This window comes from Diceros bicornis, chromosome 14 (genome assembly GCF_020826845.1).
Source record: "Diceros bicornis minor isolate mBicDic1 chromosome 14, mDicBic1.mat.cur, whole genome shotgun sequence".
NCBI lineage: Eukaryota > Metazoa > Chordata > Mammalia > Perissodactyla > Rhinocerotidae > Diceros > Diceros bicornis.
The window spans coordinates 42,881,233-42,903,974 of NC_080753.1; the positions used below are offsets into that span (position 1 = coordinate 42,881,233).

General features: G+C 43.4%; 1 protein-coding gene across 4 annotated transcripts in view; it reads right to left on the minus strand.

Moving 5' to 3' along the window:
• CARMIL1 (capping protein regulator and myosin 1 linker 1) overlaps nt 1-22,742 on the minus strand; it is a 318,049-nt gene that overhangs the window by 189,698 nt on the left and 105,609 nt on the right. For 3 of the 4 annotated variants that reach the window (XM_058555125.1, XM_058555128.1, XM_058555127.1), the window contains one exon: nt 4,529-4,579. In XM_058555125.1, the coding sequence (XP_058411108.1) occupies nt 4,529-4,579 (51 nt within the window). Of the gene's footprint in view, nt 1-4,528; nt 4,584-22,742 lie in introns of those variants that run through there. The other variant, XM_058555129.1, reaches the window with a different exon arrangement.

Consider the following 22,742-nt stretch of genomic DNA (forward strand, 5'->3'; position numbering starts at 1 on the left):
TGCCGAAGTTTCTACTTTGAGTTAAGCCCATTGGCTGGCCCTCCAATGGCCCAATTTCCTCTATGGGCCACACTCATAAATGCAGGGCACTCAACTTCTACTTCAAGTCTCTTTAAAACGGAGAACTTGGAGACACTTGCAAAGCAACCTGAGGGCAGATGTTTTCTAGGTTATTATCCTCCATATCCCCTCAGCCTTTACCAGTTTAACAGCCTTAACAGGACAGAAAAATTTTTTAAGTAATTAACTTTTATCAACATTCAATATTTCATAGACATTGTCTCCTTTTGAAGCCATATTTCATTGCTATGTGAAATATCTTTAGTTAAACAAATTTACTATTATTGGAAATTATAACTGCCATGTATAGGTTTGGGAACAAACCATTGACCCTCGGTGGGCATCTCATTCAACTGGTGGGAGCAGATATACTCTCTCATAACCCAGCAGCTATGAAAATGTAGCTGGCTTCAGTCAGCATTGTGGGAGATCAAGATTTGGCCACCCTGAAATATATCTCTTTATCTTGATTGTTTTCTCTGACGGACATTTGACCTCCCCCACTAACTGCCTAAAGAATTTGACATAGTAACTCCTTCCTGGAACAGATCTTCTATCTGATGGCTGTAATATAACGTAAAATAGATGTTACAATAGAAAAGGCACCAACACGCCCATCTTATCGGAAGTTGTGTCTCTCTGGCCACGTTCTCTGGATGGCCCTGCCGAGGAGTTGCCAGACAAACATTTACATTTATAAGGGAAATCTCCATTTGTAAAGGTATCTCCCTCTCTGTATTGGGAAGAGGAGGGATGACCTCATTTCTAGAAACTTATCAATGTGGAAGGTGAGGCCTTAAATCTGCATAATAACCTTAGTCTTGTTTACAGTGCTTTAGTGGTGATCTCCTGTAACTGACGCTCCCCACCCCCAACATCCTCCTTTGTCTTTAGGTGAAGATGGTATTTAAGATGAGAATTTCTGCTATTGTGTTGAGAAACACAGTGTCCCTGGTTTCTCCCATGTATACATGTTATTAATCTTGGTATTATTTTCTCCTGCTAACCTGTCTTGTGAATTATTTGGCCAGCCAGAAGAACCTAAGGGAAAGGGCAGAGCGGGATTCTCCCCCTTCCCCCACAGCATTATTAGGGATGGCATGGACTGCTGTGGTCAATTTGGCTGAATGAGGTTAGGTGGAGGTCATTTAAGATAGTTCTATTGAACCTGAGGTCTGTCACTGGAATAGACAAAGTGCCAGAAAGCCAGGAAAGCATTGTGACATTTCAGCTAGGCCTGAAGAATGACCTCAAGTTTGTCAAGCAAAGAAGGGGTGGAAGGGAAATCCAGGCAGAAGAAAATGAATTTGCAAAGGCATAGAGGCATTAAAATGACTAGGACAAGACAGAAAATAGAAGCAGACCCTGCAGTATCAGCAATCAATAAGGAAGGATGGGCTGAGTCTGGGATTTGTCCGAGTCCCGGTTATCATTAACGAGTCCCGGTTATCATTAACGGTGAGGAGGCGAGTTTCTAAGACATACTGACAGACATCGCAGCAAGGTTCAAATCATTCTCCCTAATCTCAACCAAGGCTATTTCTAATAGGCCTTTGTTCTCAGTCCTCCCAATTGACCCTCCCCAGACTCCAGCCCATCCCAAAGACAGTTTAAAGAATGTCACTGGGCAGGAGGAGGCAGGAAGCTAGTTAGGAAGCTAAGACACAGGCAGGCTGCATGAAGACCTGACGACATTTTTAAGAAGGAACCATAGATATTAGTGATTGGTTAGATAAGAGGAAGCAATTAGCCCAGACTATCAATAGCTTTTCCCCCACTCTCTCACTCACCCCACCTCTACCTCCTAACAAGTCAGTCCCCATCCCCTACAGGCAACAGAGCAAATCTAAATGTGATTAGGTGACCATCCTTCAGTAACTCCCACTATTCCACAGGCAGCAATCCATGCTGCAATCGCCCATTTTTCTGATGTCTTTCCCTCCCACCACAGCCCCTTTCACAATCTTGGGTCCAAGCCCCAGCTTCCCAAACGCATTGTGCTCTTTCAAACCGCGAAACCCTTGACCAGTGGAAGACTCCCTTATCTGCCTCATTGACGTGGGGTGATCCTTCAACTCAGCTTCTCTGCGGACCCTTCCCTGATCTGAAAATTACCCACCCCCACCCCCCAAAGCAGATTTGGGGCCTTCTGGCATGATGCAAAGTTCTATTTCTTCTTCTGGGTGTGACTGCAGAGGTATTTGCTTCATGATTAATCAATGAGATGTACCTTTCTATTTTGTGCATTTGACTTATATGTAGTACAATTAACAATAAAAAGACAAAAGAAAAAATATTTAATTAATCAGCCCCAGAGGAAAAAACCTATGTCATAATCAGTGCCTGTTGTACACTATTGTTCTGAATATAATTATTTCCCTAGAAAATTAATGTCATTGACACTGGTTTTGCTTCTCAGCCAAGGTGTACTGTGGCATATGAAAATCAGCCTTCTCAATGGGGGAAGCCTCCACACAGATCACTTTGGAAAAAAATCTGCCTTTCTTTATTTGTGATGCTGACAGTATCAGAAATCAGAACCAATATCCAAACTACCCTAGCCAGGCCGATGGAAACATTACATACACCACGGGATAAAGTGGGTCTTTGCTCAGTGGCAGAGCTACATGGGGGCAATATAGGATCAGCGAGCAGAAGGGAGGCAGGCAACTTCCCAAGAGGTAATACATTTCTACTTTATCACAACATTTTTAATTAGGGTAAATGTATTATTCAGGAGCCTTCTACTCAATGGGCTGCTTGACTATTTTCTAAAGCCCATAAAATTTCCTTTTGCAATTAATTTTTCACCAGTGGGATAATGGTTAATTTACTTCCTTATATCCTGCCTTCAGGTATTTTAATGTACAGGTAATTTAGTCTGATATCATTTACATAATAATTGGTTTCATTGACAACACATTATACACATAAAGACTCACTTCATATTACCAAAGGGACTGGGATCAATAGTCTCATTCTTCGGAGAAACTTGATAATATTCAGCACTTGTATGACCAGAAAGAAAAAAGGCCGCAGGTACCCTAAGCCTTTGACTAACAAACAGTGGGTTCTATCTTTGCAAAGTTCAGTGAAAATCACACAAATCATTCGACTGCAAGTCCCAAAGGGTCCATTTCATTACAGCACCGTGTCTAGCACATAAGGAGATATTCACAAAACAGTGGCTGAATGTTGAATTTTAAGAAACATGAAAGAACTAAGAAAATGAGCAGATAACACTGCAGCCCAAACATCAGTACAGTAATGCTAAAAGCATCTTCCAAACCTTACCCATTTTCCTGGGTATGAGGGGTAGGTGAGGCAGTTCACCTACCCCTCATACTTTCTTTCACCTACCCCTCATACCTCTACTTTCTACTCAGTAGAAAGTAGAAAAGAGTAGGACATAGTGAGTCTAATTCTTCTTTCTCCCATTCATTACTTGTGAATCCTTAGACAAGTCAACTTTGCGTTCTTTGAGCCATTTTCTAATATCTTACCTACAAGGCTACTGTGAGAATGCACTTAAACTATACTTAGTAGATAATTAATTAAATTCTAGTAATAACAGTGTAGTTAAGCAGGAGCTTTGTAGCCCCTGCTCTCATTCTTTGACATCTGTCACCTACTAGTGGAAGTGTGACCTTGGGCACGTTACTGAACCTCCTCCCTGTCCCTCAGTTTTCTCAAGATGAGAATAACAATGGGACCTACATCGTGGTTTTCATAAATTTCTTTTAAGGAGTAAATCTTATTTACTAAACTAGCACTCAATAAATGTAGCAATCATCATCTTTTTAGAAAAAAAAAAATCCCGATTTCTTGTTACCTTGCAGTCTATAGCCTATAAAATTGGTCAACATCTCCCTCTTTGTTACCATAAAGAAAATAAAAGAAGCAATTATTATGCCTAATTCATGAGCTATCAGTTCAGATTTTAATTTGCACCATATAATGAAGGACATCTTTTAAAGAACAAAGTGGTACTGTGTTATTTTTATAGGCAACACCAGAATACAGGGAGAACAGCTGAGGTGCGCTACTGGTAATGCACTCTCTCTAGAGTTATGAAGGTTATTTCCCACATGTCAAAGCCTTAGAAAAATCTGCCATTACTGGACCAAAGGAAATAAAAACTAGACTTGAAGAAAGTAAACCATGCTCCAGTTGAGAGAGAAAAATGACTGGAATCCATAAGCCTCAGGGATATGGAGCACAAAACGCTTCACCACTTTTTGGGGGATGCCTTTACACAAACAGAGGGAAAAAAGGAGTAAAAAATGTCCATCATCACAATTTGTAGGTGCTTCCTGGGGAGAAGGAAGGAAAATACAGGTGTGCTAAGAGAACTCTGGACACATTAGCCTAAATCATAAGTCTATGTAATTGAGGAGTGAGTGTGTATGGTATTGGAGTGTGTGTGTGTTTGTGTTTGTGTTGGAAGCAGGAAACTCTCAACACTTACCTTGGTGGGGATTCGTGCTGTGACAAGGAAGGCTCGGCATGATGTAAGCACCTGTAAGACAGAAGAAGCAACATCAGAATAAATACCAAAAAGTGAGGCTGGTGGGCTTTGGTGTTACCCACAGGACTTCATTGATACTGAAGCCTTGGGAGGTCATATGGCTTGGTTCCTGTCATGTAAGAAGAAGAAGTGAACTGGGACAGCTTCTTAGCCCTGAAGAATTAGTTTTACTCTAAAAGTCACTATATGAAGGTCTATTTTGAACAAATCATCTGTGAAATCTCAAGATGACCAATCAGTCAGCAGCTCAAAGGACCAACAGATTACTTCAGTTGAGTAAGGAAGACAGGTCTCTGTGATATTAAAATACAGATATCTTATATATAGTCACGAGCCCCACTACATCAACAGCAAACTTAATAAAAAAGCCAACTACTCATTCGCACTTTCCAAATTACAACCACCACCCACATTTGCCCTCTTGCTTTCCATTCTCTGTACACAAGCTGACATTTACATAATGCACAGGCAGCAAACTTCTTCTTCCAAAAAGTTGTTCCCAACTGAGCTTCTCAGCTATGCCTCCCTCAGTCCTAAAGAGAACATTTATGGAAGTTTCGATTCCAATACTCAGCTAAGAGCATATATAGATCCCATGGAGTCCCAGATGCCTATAGGCCCCTTCTTGCCCATCAGGGGCCCTTGTGAATACAAAGGGACTGGAAATAGTTCAAATTCCTAGCTCAGACCTGGAGCAGGGATCCTATGTCCAAAACCCTAAATATCTAAATGTGCCACTCTGCAACTTGGAGGTCCGGGCACCCCTCATGGGCCTTTGCAATAAAGAAAGGAGACTCCAAGACTTCTTGAGTTCTGATGAATTGTCAAGAATTGTCTTTTTCGGGCCGGCCCCATGGCTTAGCGGTTAAGTGCGTGCGCTCCGCTGCTGGCAGCCCGGGTTCGGATCCCGGGCGCGCACCGACGCACCGCTTCTCCGGCCTCATGGCCGCGTCCCACATACAGCAACTAGAAGGCTGTGCAACTATGACATACAACTATCTACTGGGGATTTGGGGGAATAAATAAATTTAAAAAAAAAAAAAGAATTGTCTTTTTCATTTTCCAAAGAACTTCCTTGTCACTAAATTGATATTTAGCAAATAATGCTTACGTGCTACTATAAGAATGCCAGATATGAACAAAACCTTAGAAATGAGAAGTCAAGGACACCAAGACCCAAGTTGTTGTAGGATTTACCCTGATTCAACCCAGGGCCAAAGTGCTAATCCATGCACAGAAGGTGAATCAATGGGTGTGCCTGTGGCCTGCTCTGTGCCTCTCTCTAGTCTTGCAACTCCAAACAGAATCAGTGTATTTTCTATAAAACTCTACTTTGAATAACCATAGGTCACCACTATTTGGGAATAACTCAAGTAAGGACTATTTCTGAGACAGATGACCAAGGGAGGTAGCCCGACACTGGCTGGGAAAGTCTGATAATGAGCAAGGTGGGGAAGGCACAGCCCATTTCAAGACCTTTCACCCAAATGCCTTCAATCACGGCTATTCACAGGATCCATTTAACCTGGTATCAGTACTTGATTTTGGAGGTGACATGCTCTAAAAGATCATTAATAAGTGACTTCTAAAAGTTTAGGCACACAGAAGAGATCTACATTTGAATATTCATGTGCTGTGAACCACAGCTTTTTTCCCTAAAGAATGATCCTTTCTTTTTACTAAGGCCCTTGGGAGACAGAGGAAAGCAACAAACAATAGAAAGAAGAGGGACATGTAAGAAGTGGGGCCAGATGAGTGAGTGGAGGTCAAATGCAGCCCAGTAGCAGCAGGGCTGACTATATAATTTGCAGGGCCCTTGTTCAAAAATTATCAAGAATTTTAAGACAGTGACAGTAGCATTAACCCAAGGGCAGGGCCCTCCTGAGATTGGTGCCCTGTGCAACTGTGCTGGTCACAGGCCCATGAAGCCACCCTGAGTAGGAGCTACCATTTATCAAGTATTCCCTATGCGCCATAAATGGGGGAACATCTTTGAATACACTGACATTTAATCCTCACAACAACCAGATTCTATATTGTTATTACTCCCATTTTACAGATGAGTAACCTGAGACTGGGTGATGTAACTCACTCAAGGTCACACAGTCAGTAAGGGCAGAAACAGGATTCACACCCATCTTTGTCTGTTAACTCCAAAGCCTATGCTCTTCACCACTAGGCTACATTTACATGTTCCTACCCAATCCTGCCTCCTGGTACTCTACCCGCTGGCAGATCAGTCAGGACTGGGTAGGAAGGAATAGCCCAGTTAGGGTTGTGACTGCGAAGGGACCCACAAAGCTCCCAGTTCAAACAGTATCTTCCTCAACATTCCGATAGTTTATAGGATTCTCTTTTCAAATCCAAGCATGCCCTGGAGAGTTCTAGTCTTCAGTCATCTGCACTAGCCAGTCCTTGACTAAGACAGAAGTACTCAGGGAGGTAGAGTTTGACTGCTTTGGGGGAGGCGAAGAGCAAGAGGTAATTTCGTTGCATGAGACACAAAAGGTTCAGTAGTGAGCATCAGATAGTCAGAAGTGGCCAGACAGTAATAGAAAAGGAGAGAAAAGGGTGCCAGAGGCAGGTGTGGCCCACACTGTCATTTGCTTAGGTCTGGGGGACAGGTTACCAGTGACAATTACAAGATCAGGACTCACCTTAAAGGATGAAAAATTCGCCTTCTCTGAACTAAGCCCTTGCTCCTCAGTGCATCTTGAGTCTCCTAGTTCAGTCCAGCCCCAGGATGTGACACCCCCTTTCAAACTCTGCTCCTCCTCCAGGAGAACAGGAAAAGACAGAAGAAAATAATGCTGACGGCCATGATCACCAGCATGGCTATAGGAAGCCAAGACTCCTATACTCACCGTTTCTCCCTCACACACATTTTGCTCTCTTCCAGGGGTACTTGTATGGACAATTCCCGATCTTTTCAAGTATCTTAAGTCCACAAAACCTCTGCATAGAGGTAAAATAATAGCCAAATCACATGCCAGAAAGGACTCAGTATGACCTGGTCAAAGACTTTTTTTGTTTTTTTTTTTTTTTGGTAAGGAAGATCAGCCCTGAGCTAACATCTGATGCCAATCCTCCTCTTTTTGCTGAGGAAGACTGGCCCTGGGCTAACATCCATGCCCATCTTCCTCTACTTTATATGGGACACCGCCACAGCATGGCTTGCCAAGCAGTGCGACAGCCCATGCCCCAGAGCCGAACCTGCGAAAACCGGGCCGCCGCAGCAGAGCACGCACACTTAACCGCTGCGCCACCAGGCCGGCCCCTCAAAGACTTTTTTAAACTCCCCTTAGTTTATAATCTGAGAGCAGGTCCAGAGAAACTCATCATCTCACAGCTGGTTCGTGCCAGAGCCGGCACTAGAAGATGCAACTCCTTACTCCCAGTCTATGATCTCTTCACTCTCTCCTCAGATTAGCAAAAAGGTTCAGTGCCAAAAGCCCCAGACGGGAACATGTAGCTTCTTCAGTATTCAGAAAAATATATTTAGCTCTGTGAACATTCCTTCAAAGGAAAATTGGTCCCACAACATCCAGGATCATTTTACAAGCATAGCAGTAACAATAGCCAATACCTGTTGGGTACACTGTTCTAATAGATTTGCATATGTTATCTCCTTTAATCCTCACAGCACCCTATGGGGTAGACACTGTTATTATCCCCATTTTAGGAGGAAGAAACTGAGGCACAGAGAGATTATGTGACTCACCCAGGTCACCCAGCAAGCAGGTGGTAGAGCTGGGATTTGAACCCAGATGGTCTGGCTCCAGAGATTGAGCTCCTAATTACTTACACTGACTCTCAAACCTCACCCTTCCAAGCTTCCTCAAGAGTTTGCACAAATGCAAATATAGATGAGTCATAGAACTTGAAAGTCAGAAAGAAGCAAATAAATAGGATGAGGGATGTTTGGGTTATCATAAGAAAAGGGACCAGTCCCTACTGGTCTCCTTGTCTGTGTCTCTGTTTTATATCTGTCTACCTGATTCTACACATGTATCTCTGAGTCTATCTGTATGTCCTCGCCTGCTCCCCCAACCTTCCCTCCAACCCCTTCTCTCTACTGTCACTATCCCCAAGACACCTCACCCCATCTTCTCATTCTCTCTTCCCTCCTCTGGCACCCTCCCCTGCCTTCACGCTCCCCTCCATGTCCCAGGGCTTTCTCTACGCCAGTCACTTGAGAGCTTGTGTCTTATTTATGCCTATTGCAAAACACTAGACAACAATCACGGAAGACACACTGCATTCTGGAACAGTATTTCATTTGTAACCCAGTCACAGAGAAACTTGAACAAAACAGGAAATAAAAATGACAAGACACCTTTTGACATTATTATACAATGAGCACATCGGTAATTAAGTGATTACGAGGTCCCCCGTGTGAATCTAATTAACAAGTCTTAGAAACTAATCTCAGAACAGGCACCCGAACAGCTGACATGCAGCAGCAATTGCTAGCACAAGGCACGGGTTGGCCTTTCTGCCCTCTTACAAGTGGTGCGCTTTAGGGAGTAAGGTCTCCCACAAGCGGCCAAGCCATCAGATGACCTGTCTGCCTTCTCTTGACCTGCCCTCTCTTCAACAGTCACCACAGGGGATTTTAGGGGCCACTGACAGGGTATTGACTGGGTGAGCACATTTTTTAAAAAGAAAGGAAAAAACTCCAGAATGTTCATATGGACTCACCTTTTGAGTTAAGAGCAATCTCTTGAGCATATGTAGAATATGATGTTCTAATGATCACTTCTGCTTTCACTCCGGCACCAACAGGGCTTACAATCTGTGGCCGTGTGTGCAAACTCCCTTTCTTTAAAAATATTTTAAAGGCGGTATAAGTACACAGTGTCCTTCAGAAGTTGGACACTGGCCCAAATAATTTGTTTGAAAAGGACACATCCATGAGGGAGCCCAGGCTTTAAAGAAAGAAGCTTTGTGCTGGCCGGTCCCCATTTCTAGTGGTCAGCTAGGGTCCCCAGAGGCACGAGGACTAGTCTTAGAAAGTCTGGAAGGGGATGGGGTGGAATGGGTGAAATCCTCCTAAGTTGACCCAGCCTTTCCCAAGACTATGTCCACTTGTGAGCACAATAGTGTAGCAACATTTCAAAGCAAGAGTGAAAAACTATAAATGGTACCATTCCGAGAATTGTGCCTCTTGCTCTATCAACACAAGTGGAGCCAATAAACGGGGCTGAGGATCTCAAAGAACTCAGTCTCCCTGCTTTCCTGCTGGCCTCCAAGATTTGCGGCCTTGGAGGGCTTACAGCGCACACACGTGGCTTCTAGCAGGTCAGGGGAAAAATCGCACAGGAAAACTTCTCTTTGATTTATCAGAAAGTGTTTCCTGATGATGGGTACCACCTTGGTGCTAGCGACAGCAAGCATCTTGCTTGCCGGGTGACCAAAAATCTTCCTGTGTGCCCAGGACGTTTCCAGTTTAAAAGCACTGAGAATCCTGAATCCCAGAAACTGGGACTCTTGGTCACCCTACTTGCTTGGATTTTGGAATCAGGAAGACAAATTCAAATTCTGGCTCTGCCACTTTCTCGCTGTTGAACGCTGACAGCGTTGTTAACTTCTCTGTACCTCAGTTTGCTAATCTGTAAAAGAAGAAGATTCCTCTGCAGGACTAATACTGTCGTTATAAGTAACATACAAATGTAGATTAAGCCCTGGCCCAGCACCCAGAAGCTCTTTGCCAAATACCACATTTTATAACACTATAATCGATGTGACAGCGTCTTGAATTTAGATTCCCAAAGTAAGATTAAGTAGTTACACCTATTAGATTTTTAAATAACAGTTTTTGTCAGCAGAACAAAACAAACAACAACAAACCCACAAAGATTCTGAGACATCTTAGGCTGAAATTTTCAGTTCCATATATATTTTTGACCTTGAAGAAGAATTTTCTTGCAACGTTAAAAAAAAAAAATGAGGGGGCATCAGAAGGAGTATATGTGCTTAGCCAAAGAACCTTAATCACAAAGGGCAAGCTATAACTTCCCGCCCACCTCCTCAGGGAGGCCCATTCTTCCACAAGGGTCTTAGCATGCAAACCACATTTTCAACCTCTATAATGAATTTCCTCTCCTTTTCATTGAAATGCAAGCAGCAGCCTGGTTCCCTCTGAGGTTTCTCAGTTCAACTTTTAACTTCAAAATTTCACTTGGAAACATTTATAAAAATCTTCCCTACTGCTAAGACGCACAGCTTAGCAGAGAAGCCTAAATTTTCTCATGGAGATGAGATATAATGAGGTCGGCGATGGAACCACCTCACTGCACACTTATTAAAAACTGAAATAAATACCTGTTTCACCCTCTTAAATAACTCCATTGCCTAAAGCCTACCGCTGCACAGGCAATCCATAAATTCATGTTCCCAAAATCCACATTCTCTCTCACAGATTACCAAGAACGCCTTTCCTTTAAAATTGAGCTCCACGTGGCAAACATTCAACTTAATGGTCTTATACCCCCAAAGTGCTCTCTAATTTGCAAGCAAAATGAATGATGAATGCCATTTAATACTTTTCCCCTCTTCCAAACTCTCAACTCCAAGTGCATCAGGGACAATATTCTCATTAATCCAAGACACACACTTTGGGGAGGGAAAGGGGCAGGTGGCGAGGACCATTATCACCACTGTGGAGAGTTATGACTGACAGACGCTAAGGGACTTGTGCAAGGTCATCCAGAAAGCTGAGGGAGAAAAAAAAGTCTCCCCTGGCTCTGAGCCTCATAACATCCCACTGTACACAGCTATGATGACCATCACCCTCTCTAGCCAGAGCAGAAGGACACTTCACTGAAAAAGAATACAAAACAATGCATCAATTTAGTGCAATTTCTGGCCCCAAACCCCTTATAAAACCGGATCACTATACGTCTCAAGCATCTGTATCTCTCCTACTGCCATTAATAGGTGTGCCCCGGTGAGGCAGCATAGTCTAGTGCAGGATCTGAAAACTACAGCCTGCAAGTCAAATCTAGCCCCCCATCTATTTTTATAAATAAAGTTTTATTGGGAGACAGCCACACCCACTTGTTCAATGTATCATCTCTGGCTGCTTTCGCACAACAAGGGCAGAGGTGAGTAGATGCAACAGAGATTTTTATGGCTTACAAAGCCTAAAATATTTACTATCTGGTCCTTTACAGAAAAAGTTTGCCAACTTCTGGCCTAATGATTTAGAGGACAAACTCTGGGGTCAGGTTGCCTGGGTTTCAGTCCAAGCTTCACTATTTACTATCCATGTGACTTGCAAACTACCTAACCTTCTCTATGGCTCAGTTTCCTCTTCTATAAACTGGGAATAATGATCGTACCCACACCTCATGGAGTCATGAGGGTTAAACGAGTTAATAAATGTAAAGTGCTTTAGAAGAGTGCTGGCACAGGGAAAATACTATATAGTGTTTGTTATTACGATTTATATTTTAATATTATAATAAAATTATAAATGTACATAATAGTATTAAACTAAGAAGAGAGTTATCCAGATTTAGCCTGGGTTTGGCCTCAAGCTAGCTGAGTGACCTAACTCTGAACAAGTTACTATCTCTGTGGACCTAAATTTACCCAAACTTAAAATAAGGGGGTTGGAAAAGGTCTCTAAGTTACCTTCCTACGCTCTGGGTCTGTAGGCCCCCTGTGGGATTCTCCCAGTTCTAGGACACTGCCACTCTTTGGTTTGTGTGGACTGCTAGGAGTGGCAAGTCCCCAGGAAATATCTGCTGAGAAGAATTAAGTGTCTTGGGTCCCTGCTCCCTGGAACAACAGATGCTCCCTCAACAGGGGGGCAAGGAAGCCACTGGAGTTCGGTTTTCTCTTCAGATGTCTATTTTCAGGGGAAGTCTTTGTACTCTAACACCTGTGCAAATCCATTTCTTTTCATCTGGTTATTTAGGCCATTATGCAGAAATGGAATGTTTACATACAGCTTGTCAGATACAATTGCTTCATTCTTTCTTCAGTCCCATTATTGCAAGTTGTAAGGCATTATCAGAGCATGAAAGAAAACAAACATATCTAATTTTCCCCACAGATGAACATGTGGCTACTTCAAAACAACATCAATTCGTCTTAATGTCACTACATATCAGATCTTCTTTTCAAAGCACCAGCTGATACAAAACTCTGGAATCTGCCAAACTGATTCTATTATACTGACATATTGTTAAAGGCAGAATGATGGCATGACCATAATCCCTAGAATGGGACCACCTCTTATGCTAATTGTAAAGATGAGTCAATACCTAGCTTCAGTTCCCCATGGTCCACAAAGGTTTCACGTTAACGCACTCACGTGTGGCAGAGTTTCTGCCCAGACCTCTCAGCCTGGGGTGAGTGGTGAGCAGGGGTCCCACAGGTCTGCATGTGGCATGCTTGGGAAGGGACCTTTTCTAGTCATCACCGTCATATTTATGTTTTAAATGAATTCACCAACAGCAGAGTCACAGTCATGAAAGGAGTACAGAAAACATACAACATGAATGTAATGTCATATTAACCCAACTAATTAGCAAAGTTTCTCCTGCTTCCCCAACACAGGGCCAGCCAATATCTTCTTGAACATGTCATGAGAGTCACTCAATTCTAGCTAAAAATCACATAGCTAAAAGGGATCTGGGGATGGGTGTATCCAATTCTTTTATTTTACAGAAGAGAAAACAGACCAGGGAGAGTTAAATGATTCGTCTGCATCCATTAGGGCACGCTCTTTGTTTCAAGCAACAGAATTTTAAGCACAAATTTATTTAAAGGAAATGGACAGCTCTCATAATCAAGAAAAAAAAAACAGAGCTCAAGAGGGACAGAAACCAAAAGCAAAATTGACTCTATATACATGAGAAGCAAGAACTAGTGGGGAGTCCCTTCTGGCTCTCCCTCTGGAGTGAATGGACTCCAATCACTTTTTATCCATGCACCTCCTCTCAAGATTCAAAACCCCAGGGCGAGAACCCCCTGTCCTGAGCATGGCACCTAACAAAGACCACACAGAATTAGTTGAAAGGAAAGACAAGTGACAGTTATGGCTAAGTGACAAAGAGCACTGGCTCTAGAGGCAGAGAGTCTGGGTATGAATTCCCACTAGAACACTCATGACTAGCTGTGTGACCTTGGGCAGGTTACTTAGCCTCTCCATGCCTCAGTCTCCTCATCTGTAAAAACATAGAGACAACATCACCTACTAAGATAACGTATGTGACGCACTCATAACAAGACCTGGCACATAAAGGAGTCCAGTAAATGTCCTTGGACAAGTATAGTGATAATAATAGCTAACAACTGGCCATCTGGCAGAGTTGGAACAGGAAGTAAGTTGCACTTATCTTTTACTGAAATTCTATTGCTACAGTCCCACCCCAACCTACACCATTTCAATCTGTCAGCCAATATTTCCTGGCCTTATATCCTCATCTTCTCAAGGCAAGGAGGCACAAATGTCACTTCCTTCTTCTTTCCCTTCTGTGACATTAGCATTTTCATCAAATAGAAAAGTATGCATTTTCTTTCCTTTTGAGTAAATTTACGAAATATTCTTCCACTTTGCGTTAGTGTGGGCGGCATATGGTGGGGAGATTGATTTAGATTTAATACTGTTACATAAATAATCAGATAGAGAGATAGTCTTCATAAAATTCAGAGATAAGAAATAGGGAGAGAAGGAGAAAAGAAGATTTGAAGTGATTATATTGAGGAATCCAGGTATGCACATAATTTTCAAACGGAGGGCTGGGTGGGTGGTTAAATCAATTCACTAGAGTTTAGAGTTAATTATTAATATAATAAAATAGACTAAACTGAAAGAGAAGTGAAAAAAAATCAAGTGCATTGCAAGTAGAAACCACAGGCACTGTTTCAGATATCTCTGAAACTTTTCTTACAGAGATATCAGTGTGTACATGGTACACACACATGCTCATGAGTGTGTGTGCACATATATGTGTGGCGGTAGGGTGCTTCTCAAAATCAATATACAATGTATTTCTTCTCTGGGTCTAGGTTTTGAAAGTTTGATAAACCCTGGCTTATGGCACCATCTGCACCCGTAAGCATGATCCACCCAGGGGCTATGGCAGAGGTTGAGACAGCGTGGGAGAATGGCAAGAACATGAGCTATGGAGTCAGACAAACCTCGGGAGAAATCCCAGCTTTGCCATTTTGTGAGCTGAGAGGTAGTAGGCAGGTTACTTTATTTATTTATTTTTTTTAATAATTTTATTTATTTATTTTTTCCCCCAAAGCCCCAGTAGATAGTTGTATGTCATAGCTGCACATCCTTCTAGTTGCTGTATGTGGGACGCGGCCTCAGCATGGCCGGAGAAGCGGTGCGTCGGTGCGCACCCGGGATCCGAACCCGGGCCGCCAGCAGCGGAGCGTGCACACTTAACCGCTAAGCCATGGGGCCAGCCCAGGCAGGTTACTTTAAATCTCCAGGCCGCAGTAGCCTCACCTCTAAGTTGGAGACAATATTGATGCTAGTATAAGAATTAGAGATAATGTTATCAAGTGCTAAGCCCACAGTAGACATTAATATAAAAGGAGTCAACATAACTGTCCTATATAGAATATAGCTTTGAAAGTGATCTATAGGAATGAAAAACTGAGACCTACAGAGACGTGTGCAAACTTGCTAGTTAGAGAGAGAGCCAAACCCAGACGCCCCATCTCCTGCGCTCAGCTTTGTTCACAACACATCATCTCCAGAATGTAGCTTGATCGGTGCAGGGAGAGATTATTCCCATGATAACTACAGCCTTTCTGAGAATTACAAGAGAATTTCACTTCTATGTGGTGATACTGTAGTGAAACCTGATATAGAGGAAGAATGGGCTTTGGACTCAGACCAACATGAATTCACTTGCCAACTCCCCCACTTACCTAACCTCTCTGAATCTTATTCTTCTTACCTGTAAAATGGGTATAGCATAACCTCTGTAGGACAGTTATGAGGATTAAATGGCATAACTTGTAAAAACTCTAGCACTTTCTTAGACACTCTTAACTTTATTCAAAGATGTTGCTAACACCTGGCTCAAATTTTTCTATGCCCCCTCCACTTCTGTCATCAGGGATCAGTAATGCATCCATTCACCTAAGGGCTCTGGAGTTTCACTGCCCCAGTTTAAATCTTGACTCCACCATTCACAAGCGGGGGTGATTTAGGGAAAGGCCTCTCTGTGCCTCGCTTTCCTCATCCGTAAAATAAGCAATCATAATACACACTCATTGGGGGTTGTCAAGAGGATTAAACAACATAACAGACACAAGGTGCTTAGAACAGTGTTGCCCACGGTAAGTGTTAGCATCACTGTTGTGCATCCTGAAAGACTCAATGACCAGGTGGACTTCTCATTCTTTGACCTCCTGGTCCACTCAGTTATTCCCCAGGCCATGTTATCTATTGCTCAAAAATGCACCACCTCTAGGATTTCTAATTCAGCATCTCACTCCCTGACTACAACCTTCCAATTTCTCCTCAAAGTGTGATCTATGGGCCAAAAGGGCAGGCATCACTTAGCAGCTTGTTAGAAATGCAGAATCTGAGGCCCCACTCCAGACCTGCTGCCACAGAATCTGCACTTTAATAAGATCCCCAGGTGATTTACATGCACATTACAGTTAGAGAGGCACTTGTATCTTGTTCCCCCACTCAGCTACCCCCACCACTGTTTCTTGCCCCCTGACACTGCCAGGTCACTCACTACTCTACATCCTCCCTCTCCATCAGCCCTAGCCTGTCTTCATCTCACTGAAATCATTCCTCCACTGTTAATACCTTCAGCCTGTGTGTTCCTTGTCCTTTCATTACACCCACAGAGAAAAACCTCAACCCTGGATGAACCCACCTAAAACCACCTATTCTGTGCTGCAGTGGTAGCTGCCAAGCACAGCTGGAGAACTGATCTAACCCAGCAAGCTGACTGCACTTCCTTCCTCTGGGAAGACAATGCTGCCTCCTACTTCACTGAATAAAGAGAAATGATCAGAATAGTAGCCCTGACCATCCCACTCCAAACCTCCACACCTGCCTGCCCCTGCACCTGCACCCCTCCTCTCCTTCTGAAGCGCTGGAGGTAAATGTCCATCCCTTCACCCGGGCTCTGGATTATATTCCGCCCACCTTTGCAGGAACCTTAAGCGACTAACTATGCCTTCCCTTCCATATCTAAATGTCCAAACATTGAGATACAAGATCTAGAGCTATACCTTAAATTCTACACACTTCTTGTGGCTCCATCTAACTCCCTCCTTCCTCTGAGCCCACCATCTCAAAAAAGGATCTGCACTTGATGTCTTCATTTTCCTGCCTCAAATTTCCTCCTCTACTGTTCAAAATTGGCTTCTGTCCCCACAGCTCCACTGAAATTGCTCCTGCTGAGGTCCCAATCACCTCTCGGTTGCTAAACCCAGTGTGTAGTTTTCAGCATTTCCTAACTAGATTGCGCCTTAGCATTGGGCACACCTGAATCACATTTCACAGCTGAACTAGAACTCTCCTTAGCATTGGCTCAGACCCTCATGCTTGGAATTCTCTTTTCCACAGGTTTTCCACCCGCCTCTCTGGTCATCATTCCTAGTTGCATGTCCATTCCCCACCCCGACTCTGCATTCTCTCCCATGACTTCAGTGGATCCCAGATGACTCCCAAGTTCATGCATAGCCCAGACCTCTCTTGGATCATCAGATCTATTTATCTCCACTTGGATGTGTCTCCGACCCTTAAACTCAGCATGTCCTTGACTAAACTTGTGATCTTTCTTCCAGAATCTGCTCCTCCTCCAAGAGTTTGATCTCAGTAATGGGCATGCCATCCACACGGTTTCTCAAGCTAGAAATCCAGGCATTGTCATCTTCACTCCCTATCTCTATCCTTCACCAAGTCCAATGCGATCAAACCGTTTCTTAAATCCATTCATTTCTCTCCATCTCCACTGCAATGACTCTATTCCAAGCCACCACCATGTTGCTCCTGTACCACTTGCAGTAGCCTCCTAAGAGATCCACTCTTGCCTCACCAAATCAACTGACTATATAAGATCTTGAAGCCATCTTCTAAAAACCCTACTATCATCATAACCCTTCTCTGCTTAAGCTCTTCAGTGGCTCTGTATGACTACACTGGGTCCCTGCCTTCACCTGCAGCCTCACTTCACTCCCTCTCCTCCCCACTGCTCCCCACCCTCCATTCTACACACTGGCCTTCTGTTGGGCCTCCCAAGGGGAGGTCTCCCGCCCCACTCTTGCTTCAAATGCTCTCCTTTCCCCCTCCTTTCTTTACCTTTACCTGCTTCACAGCTACTCATCTTTTAGATCCCAACTGAAAAGACTTCCCAAGGAAAGTCCAGACTACAGCAGGTCTCCCTATCAATCCGCTCTCACAGTATTTGCACTTTTCCTTAGTATTATCCATCACAATTTTAATTATTGGTGGAATTATATATTTAATATCTACCAGCCCCACCAGACTGTAAGGTACCTGGGAGCAGGGGCCATATCTGTCCTACTCAAAGCTCTATTTCCCTGTGCCTGGCACAAAGTAGGTGCTCAAACATCTGTTGAATGAATGAATGCAACAAGTTTTACCACTCTTCCTCCCCCGCTTTCCAGCTGGGAAAATTCAGGATCTTAGAAAGTAAAAAGTTGCTACAGTCTGTGAATCTGATTACAAAAATTCAGTTACACCTTTTTATTCCTGCTGCCTACCACATAATTGACAAATCCTTCCTATTTATTAGTCATATCCTGAAGGAAAGTACCTGAAAATCTGTTGTTCGCAGCTCACCTCGACCCACTTCAAACAGATCTCCTAGTAAATTCCTCACTGACCTGCCAAAATGAGGAGACGTAGAACAAGAAAAAGATAACCTAGTAGAGGAAAGGTGGAGAAGTGTCAAATGCTGACATCCTTGCCTTTTGCCTACTGTGTTCAAAGAACTTCTTCACTCACTAATTCATTACAGAAAGACAGGGTTCCAGCTCTAGTCTTCCGCAGCTCCCCACAGGTTGGGAATGTCATTTCTAGCCATCAACGCAGGGTAAGCAATATCTCTTTAATAAATTATTTCAGATATCCTATGGCTTTCTATATCTTGATTTTGCCCTTGATTGTACCAACACGGCAACCGAGTTAAATCCACAAAACTGAACAATTTACAAAGGGTGGGTCTGGGTACTGATGAGGCAGACATTACATGAAATACAGAAATAATGTTATTTTAGTGACAATTAATAGACAATTTAAACATAAGGAAACCTATCTTTAAAAGCCAGGGCAGGGGCCGGCCAGGTGGCGCGAGCAGTTAAGTGCGGCGCTCCACTGCGGCAGCCCGGGGTTCGCCGGTTCAGATCCCAGGCGCGCACCGACGCACTGCTTGGCAGGCCATGCTGTGGCGGCGTCCCATATAAAGTGGAGGAAGATGGGCACGGATGTTAGGCCAGGGCCAGTCTTCCTCAGCAAAAAAGAGGAGGATTGGCATCGGATGTTAGCCCAGGGCTGGTCTTCCTCAAAAAAAGCCAGGGCATATTGAAAGGATATGCCAAAGAGAGAAAATCTATTTTTTTTAAATAGAGCATGTTTTTCTTTCTTGAAGCTTCAGATAAGTGAGATTTGCTACATAGAGAAGTGTTTTGCTCAGGGAACACAGAATCATCATTCATCTACTAAAAGAACTTCACCTGAGAATTTTGCCAAATGGTACAAAGTTTCAAGATAAAGTGAAACTTGGGGGCAGAGCTTTTTAAGCCAAACCCAGCCTTCATACAATGAGAGGAAGTGAAAAGTTGTCAACATTTTTCGGCACAAACACAGCTGCCGCTGCGCTCTTCAATGTAGAAATTAGCAACTCAGGCTCTCCACGCAGCCGTGCCTCCTCCTCCCTGCCTCAGTGGGAACCAGCAAACTGTAAGTAACCCCTCTATGTTTATTGCTCCAGACCAATCCCAAGCTTTCCCCTCTGCCCCACTATGCCAGAATCAGGCCAGCTGCTGCAGGCTGGCATCAACCACTTCCTAACCTGGGGCAGGGGACTCTCTGCCTCTATATTTCTAAAAGTCATCACCTCCCCTCACAAGGCAGCAAACTATGCAGGCTGGGTCCTTCCTCCCTGGCCCCTGCTCACTCAGAACAAACACCTTACCCACGGCAGCCCATTTCCAAACCCAAGAGGATCCTTCCCCTGCCATCTTTGAGTGGGCTGGCCTGACAGCAAAGGCCGGGCTGGTCTGCAGAAGGACCAGCCAAGGCTGGAGCCCCAAGTTCACTCTCTTTCTGAAGATTTCCACATACGACCCCTGGAGCGCTGGTTCAAATGCCCCTCTATGTAGCCCCTCAAGAGTGGGAAGCAGAGGAACCAGGCAGAAAACAGAGCCTGAAACCAGAGTAATCTTAGAGACGAAGGAGGTGGAGGCAGGATTACACTAGATGTGTTTTTGTTTTTCTCTCGCTAAAATGAATTTCAATTGGATTAGCACTCTTTGGTTCCAAAAAACATAATTCTCTTTTAAATGCACTCATCTTATCCTATTCCTTTTTTCTCTTGTAGCATTTATCATAATTGTCATTAAATATCTGAATAATTATCTTTCATCCATTCATTTATTCATTCCTTTAAATAATTATTGAGTGCCTACCTTGTGCTAGACACTAAGGATAAAGACATCAAGCCCCGCCTTCAAGCCGCTTATATTTTACTGGGAGGAGACAGACTACATGCAAATAAATAAGCACAACATACGGTACACCAGATAGTGATAAGTGCTATGGAGAAAAATATAGTAGGGAGAAGGAACAGCGATTACTCTGTGGGACTGGGGAGAGGGATGACGGGGAGGTGGCATTTTTAAATAGTTTGGTGAGACCTCATTATGAGTGATGTTGAAAGAGGTCTAAAGGAAGTGACAGAATGAGCCATATGGATATCTCTGAGACAAGACTGGTCCAGGCAGAGGGAACAGCAAATGCAAAGGCCCTGAGGCAAGAATATGCCTGCAGTAATTGAAGGATAAGGAAGAGGCCACTGTGGCTTGAGAAGAGTAAGCATGAGTGAGGTCAGAGGGGCGATGAGGTGGGGGTAAAGGAAGCTGTGAGACCTGTGAGGCCTTATAGGCCATTGTTCACACTTTAGCTTTCACTTAGAATAAAAAGGTAAGCCACTGGAGGATTTTGAGCACAAGTGTGATGCAACCTGTCATTTAAAATGATCTCTCTGACTGCCATGATGAGACAGACTGAAAAGTGGGTGAGAGGGCAAGAGTGGAAGCAGAGAGCCCAGTTAGAAGGCAGCTGCGATAATTCGCAAGAGAGATGATGATGGTTGGCACCATGGTGGTCAGTGGGAGTGGCAAGAAGTGGCCAGATTCTGGACAAACTTTGATGATAAAGCCCAGATGGATTTGTGGATAGAGTGAATTTGGAATATTAGAGATTATTTTGCTAAGGTAATAGCTTGGTTTATACCCATGAAATAATTACATAACAATTCAAGATGGTACATGATTAAGTGACTACTGGATTGGTCCAGGTAATATGTTACCAAGTGAATAAGAAAATATTTCTGGAGGAAGTGCAACTTGAGAGCAAAGAACTGGTTCCAGGGCCAGCCCCGTGGCTTAGCGGTTAAGTGCGCGCGCTCCGCTGCTGGCGGCCCGGGTTCGGATCCCGGGCGCGCACCGACGCGCCGCTTCTCCGGCCATGCTGAAGCCGCGTCCCACATACAGCAACTAGAAGGATGTGCAGCTATGACATACAACTATCTACTGGGGCTTCAGGGGAAAAAATAAATAAATAAATAAAATTATAAAAAAAAAAAAAAGAACTGGTTCCAAGATTTTCCCAGTGTTATTATGAAGAGCAGGTTTGTTCTCAGTAGAGAAACAAATGATGTTTTGGAGTGAGTTGTGCTTTCCTGCACAAACACCTTGTGCTTTCTTTAATAATTTCAAATGTACATTAAAAATATAATATAAAGGGGCCGGCCCGGTGGCACAAGCGGTTAAGTGCACATGCTCCGCTGCAGCGGCCCAGGGTTTGCCAGTTTGGACCCCGGGCGAGCACGTACGCACAGCTTGTCAAGCCATGCTGTAGCAGAATCCCATATAAAGGGGAGGAAGATGAGCATGGATGTTAGCCCAGGGCCGATCTTCCAAATAAACAAACAAATATATATATATATATATATATATATATATAATTATAAAGCCAGAGATTCTATTTAAATTTTAAAAAGCAACTTTGGGGGCCCAGCCCAGCATAGGGATCAAGTTCGTGTGCTCCACTTCAGGGACCCAGGGTTCGCAGGTTTGGATCCCGGGTGCGGACCAACGCACCACTTGTCAAACCACGCTATGGCGGTGTCCCACATATAAAATAGAGGAAGATGGGCACGGATGTTAGCTCAGGGCTAATCTTCCTCACCAAAAAAAAAAAAAAAAAAACTTGGGGGAGGAGAAGGACGGGGATGTTCTTTTATCTTTTCTCAGTTCCTCTAGAGCAGTGCTGTTCATAGAGCCTTCTGGAAATGTTCTATATTTGGATTCTCCAATACAGTAGCCACTAGCCACATGTGGCTACTAAGCACTTAAAATGTGACTAAGACTAACTGAAATTTTAATTTTATTTGATTCTAATTAATTTTAATTAAAATAGCTACTTGTGGCTTCTTTATTGAATCATACAGCTTGAAAGAAAAAAAAAATCACTATACAGTAGGGGTTGGCCCAGTGGCATAGTGGCTCAGTTCAGCTCACTCTGCTTCAGTGGCCCAGGTTCATGGGTTCAGATCTCCAGCGTGGACCTACACCACTCATCAAGCCATGCTGTAGCAGTGACCCTCATACAAAGTGGAGGAAGACAGACACAGATGTTAGCTCAGGGACAATCTTCCTCAAGCAAAAAGAGGCAGATTGGCAACAGATGTTAGCTCAGGGCCAATTTTCTTCACCAAAAAAAAAAAAAAATCACGACATAGTAAAACATTCATGAGCTACACGTTATACTTTTTCTCTTCAATTGAAAGGATACATATAAAATAGGTTTGTAAAATCTTAAAGTATATATTCTTAATTTTTTATTATGCCCTACAGTTACCATCTAACTCTCCTATTTCTGCATATATTCTTTGAGAAGAAATAG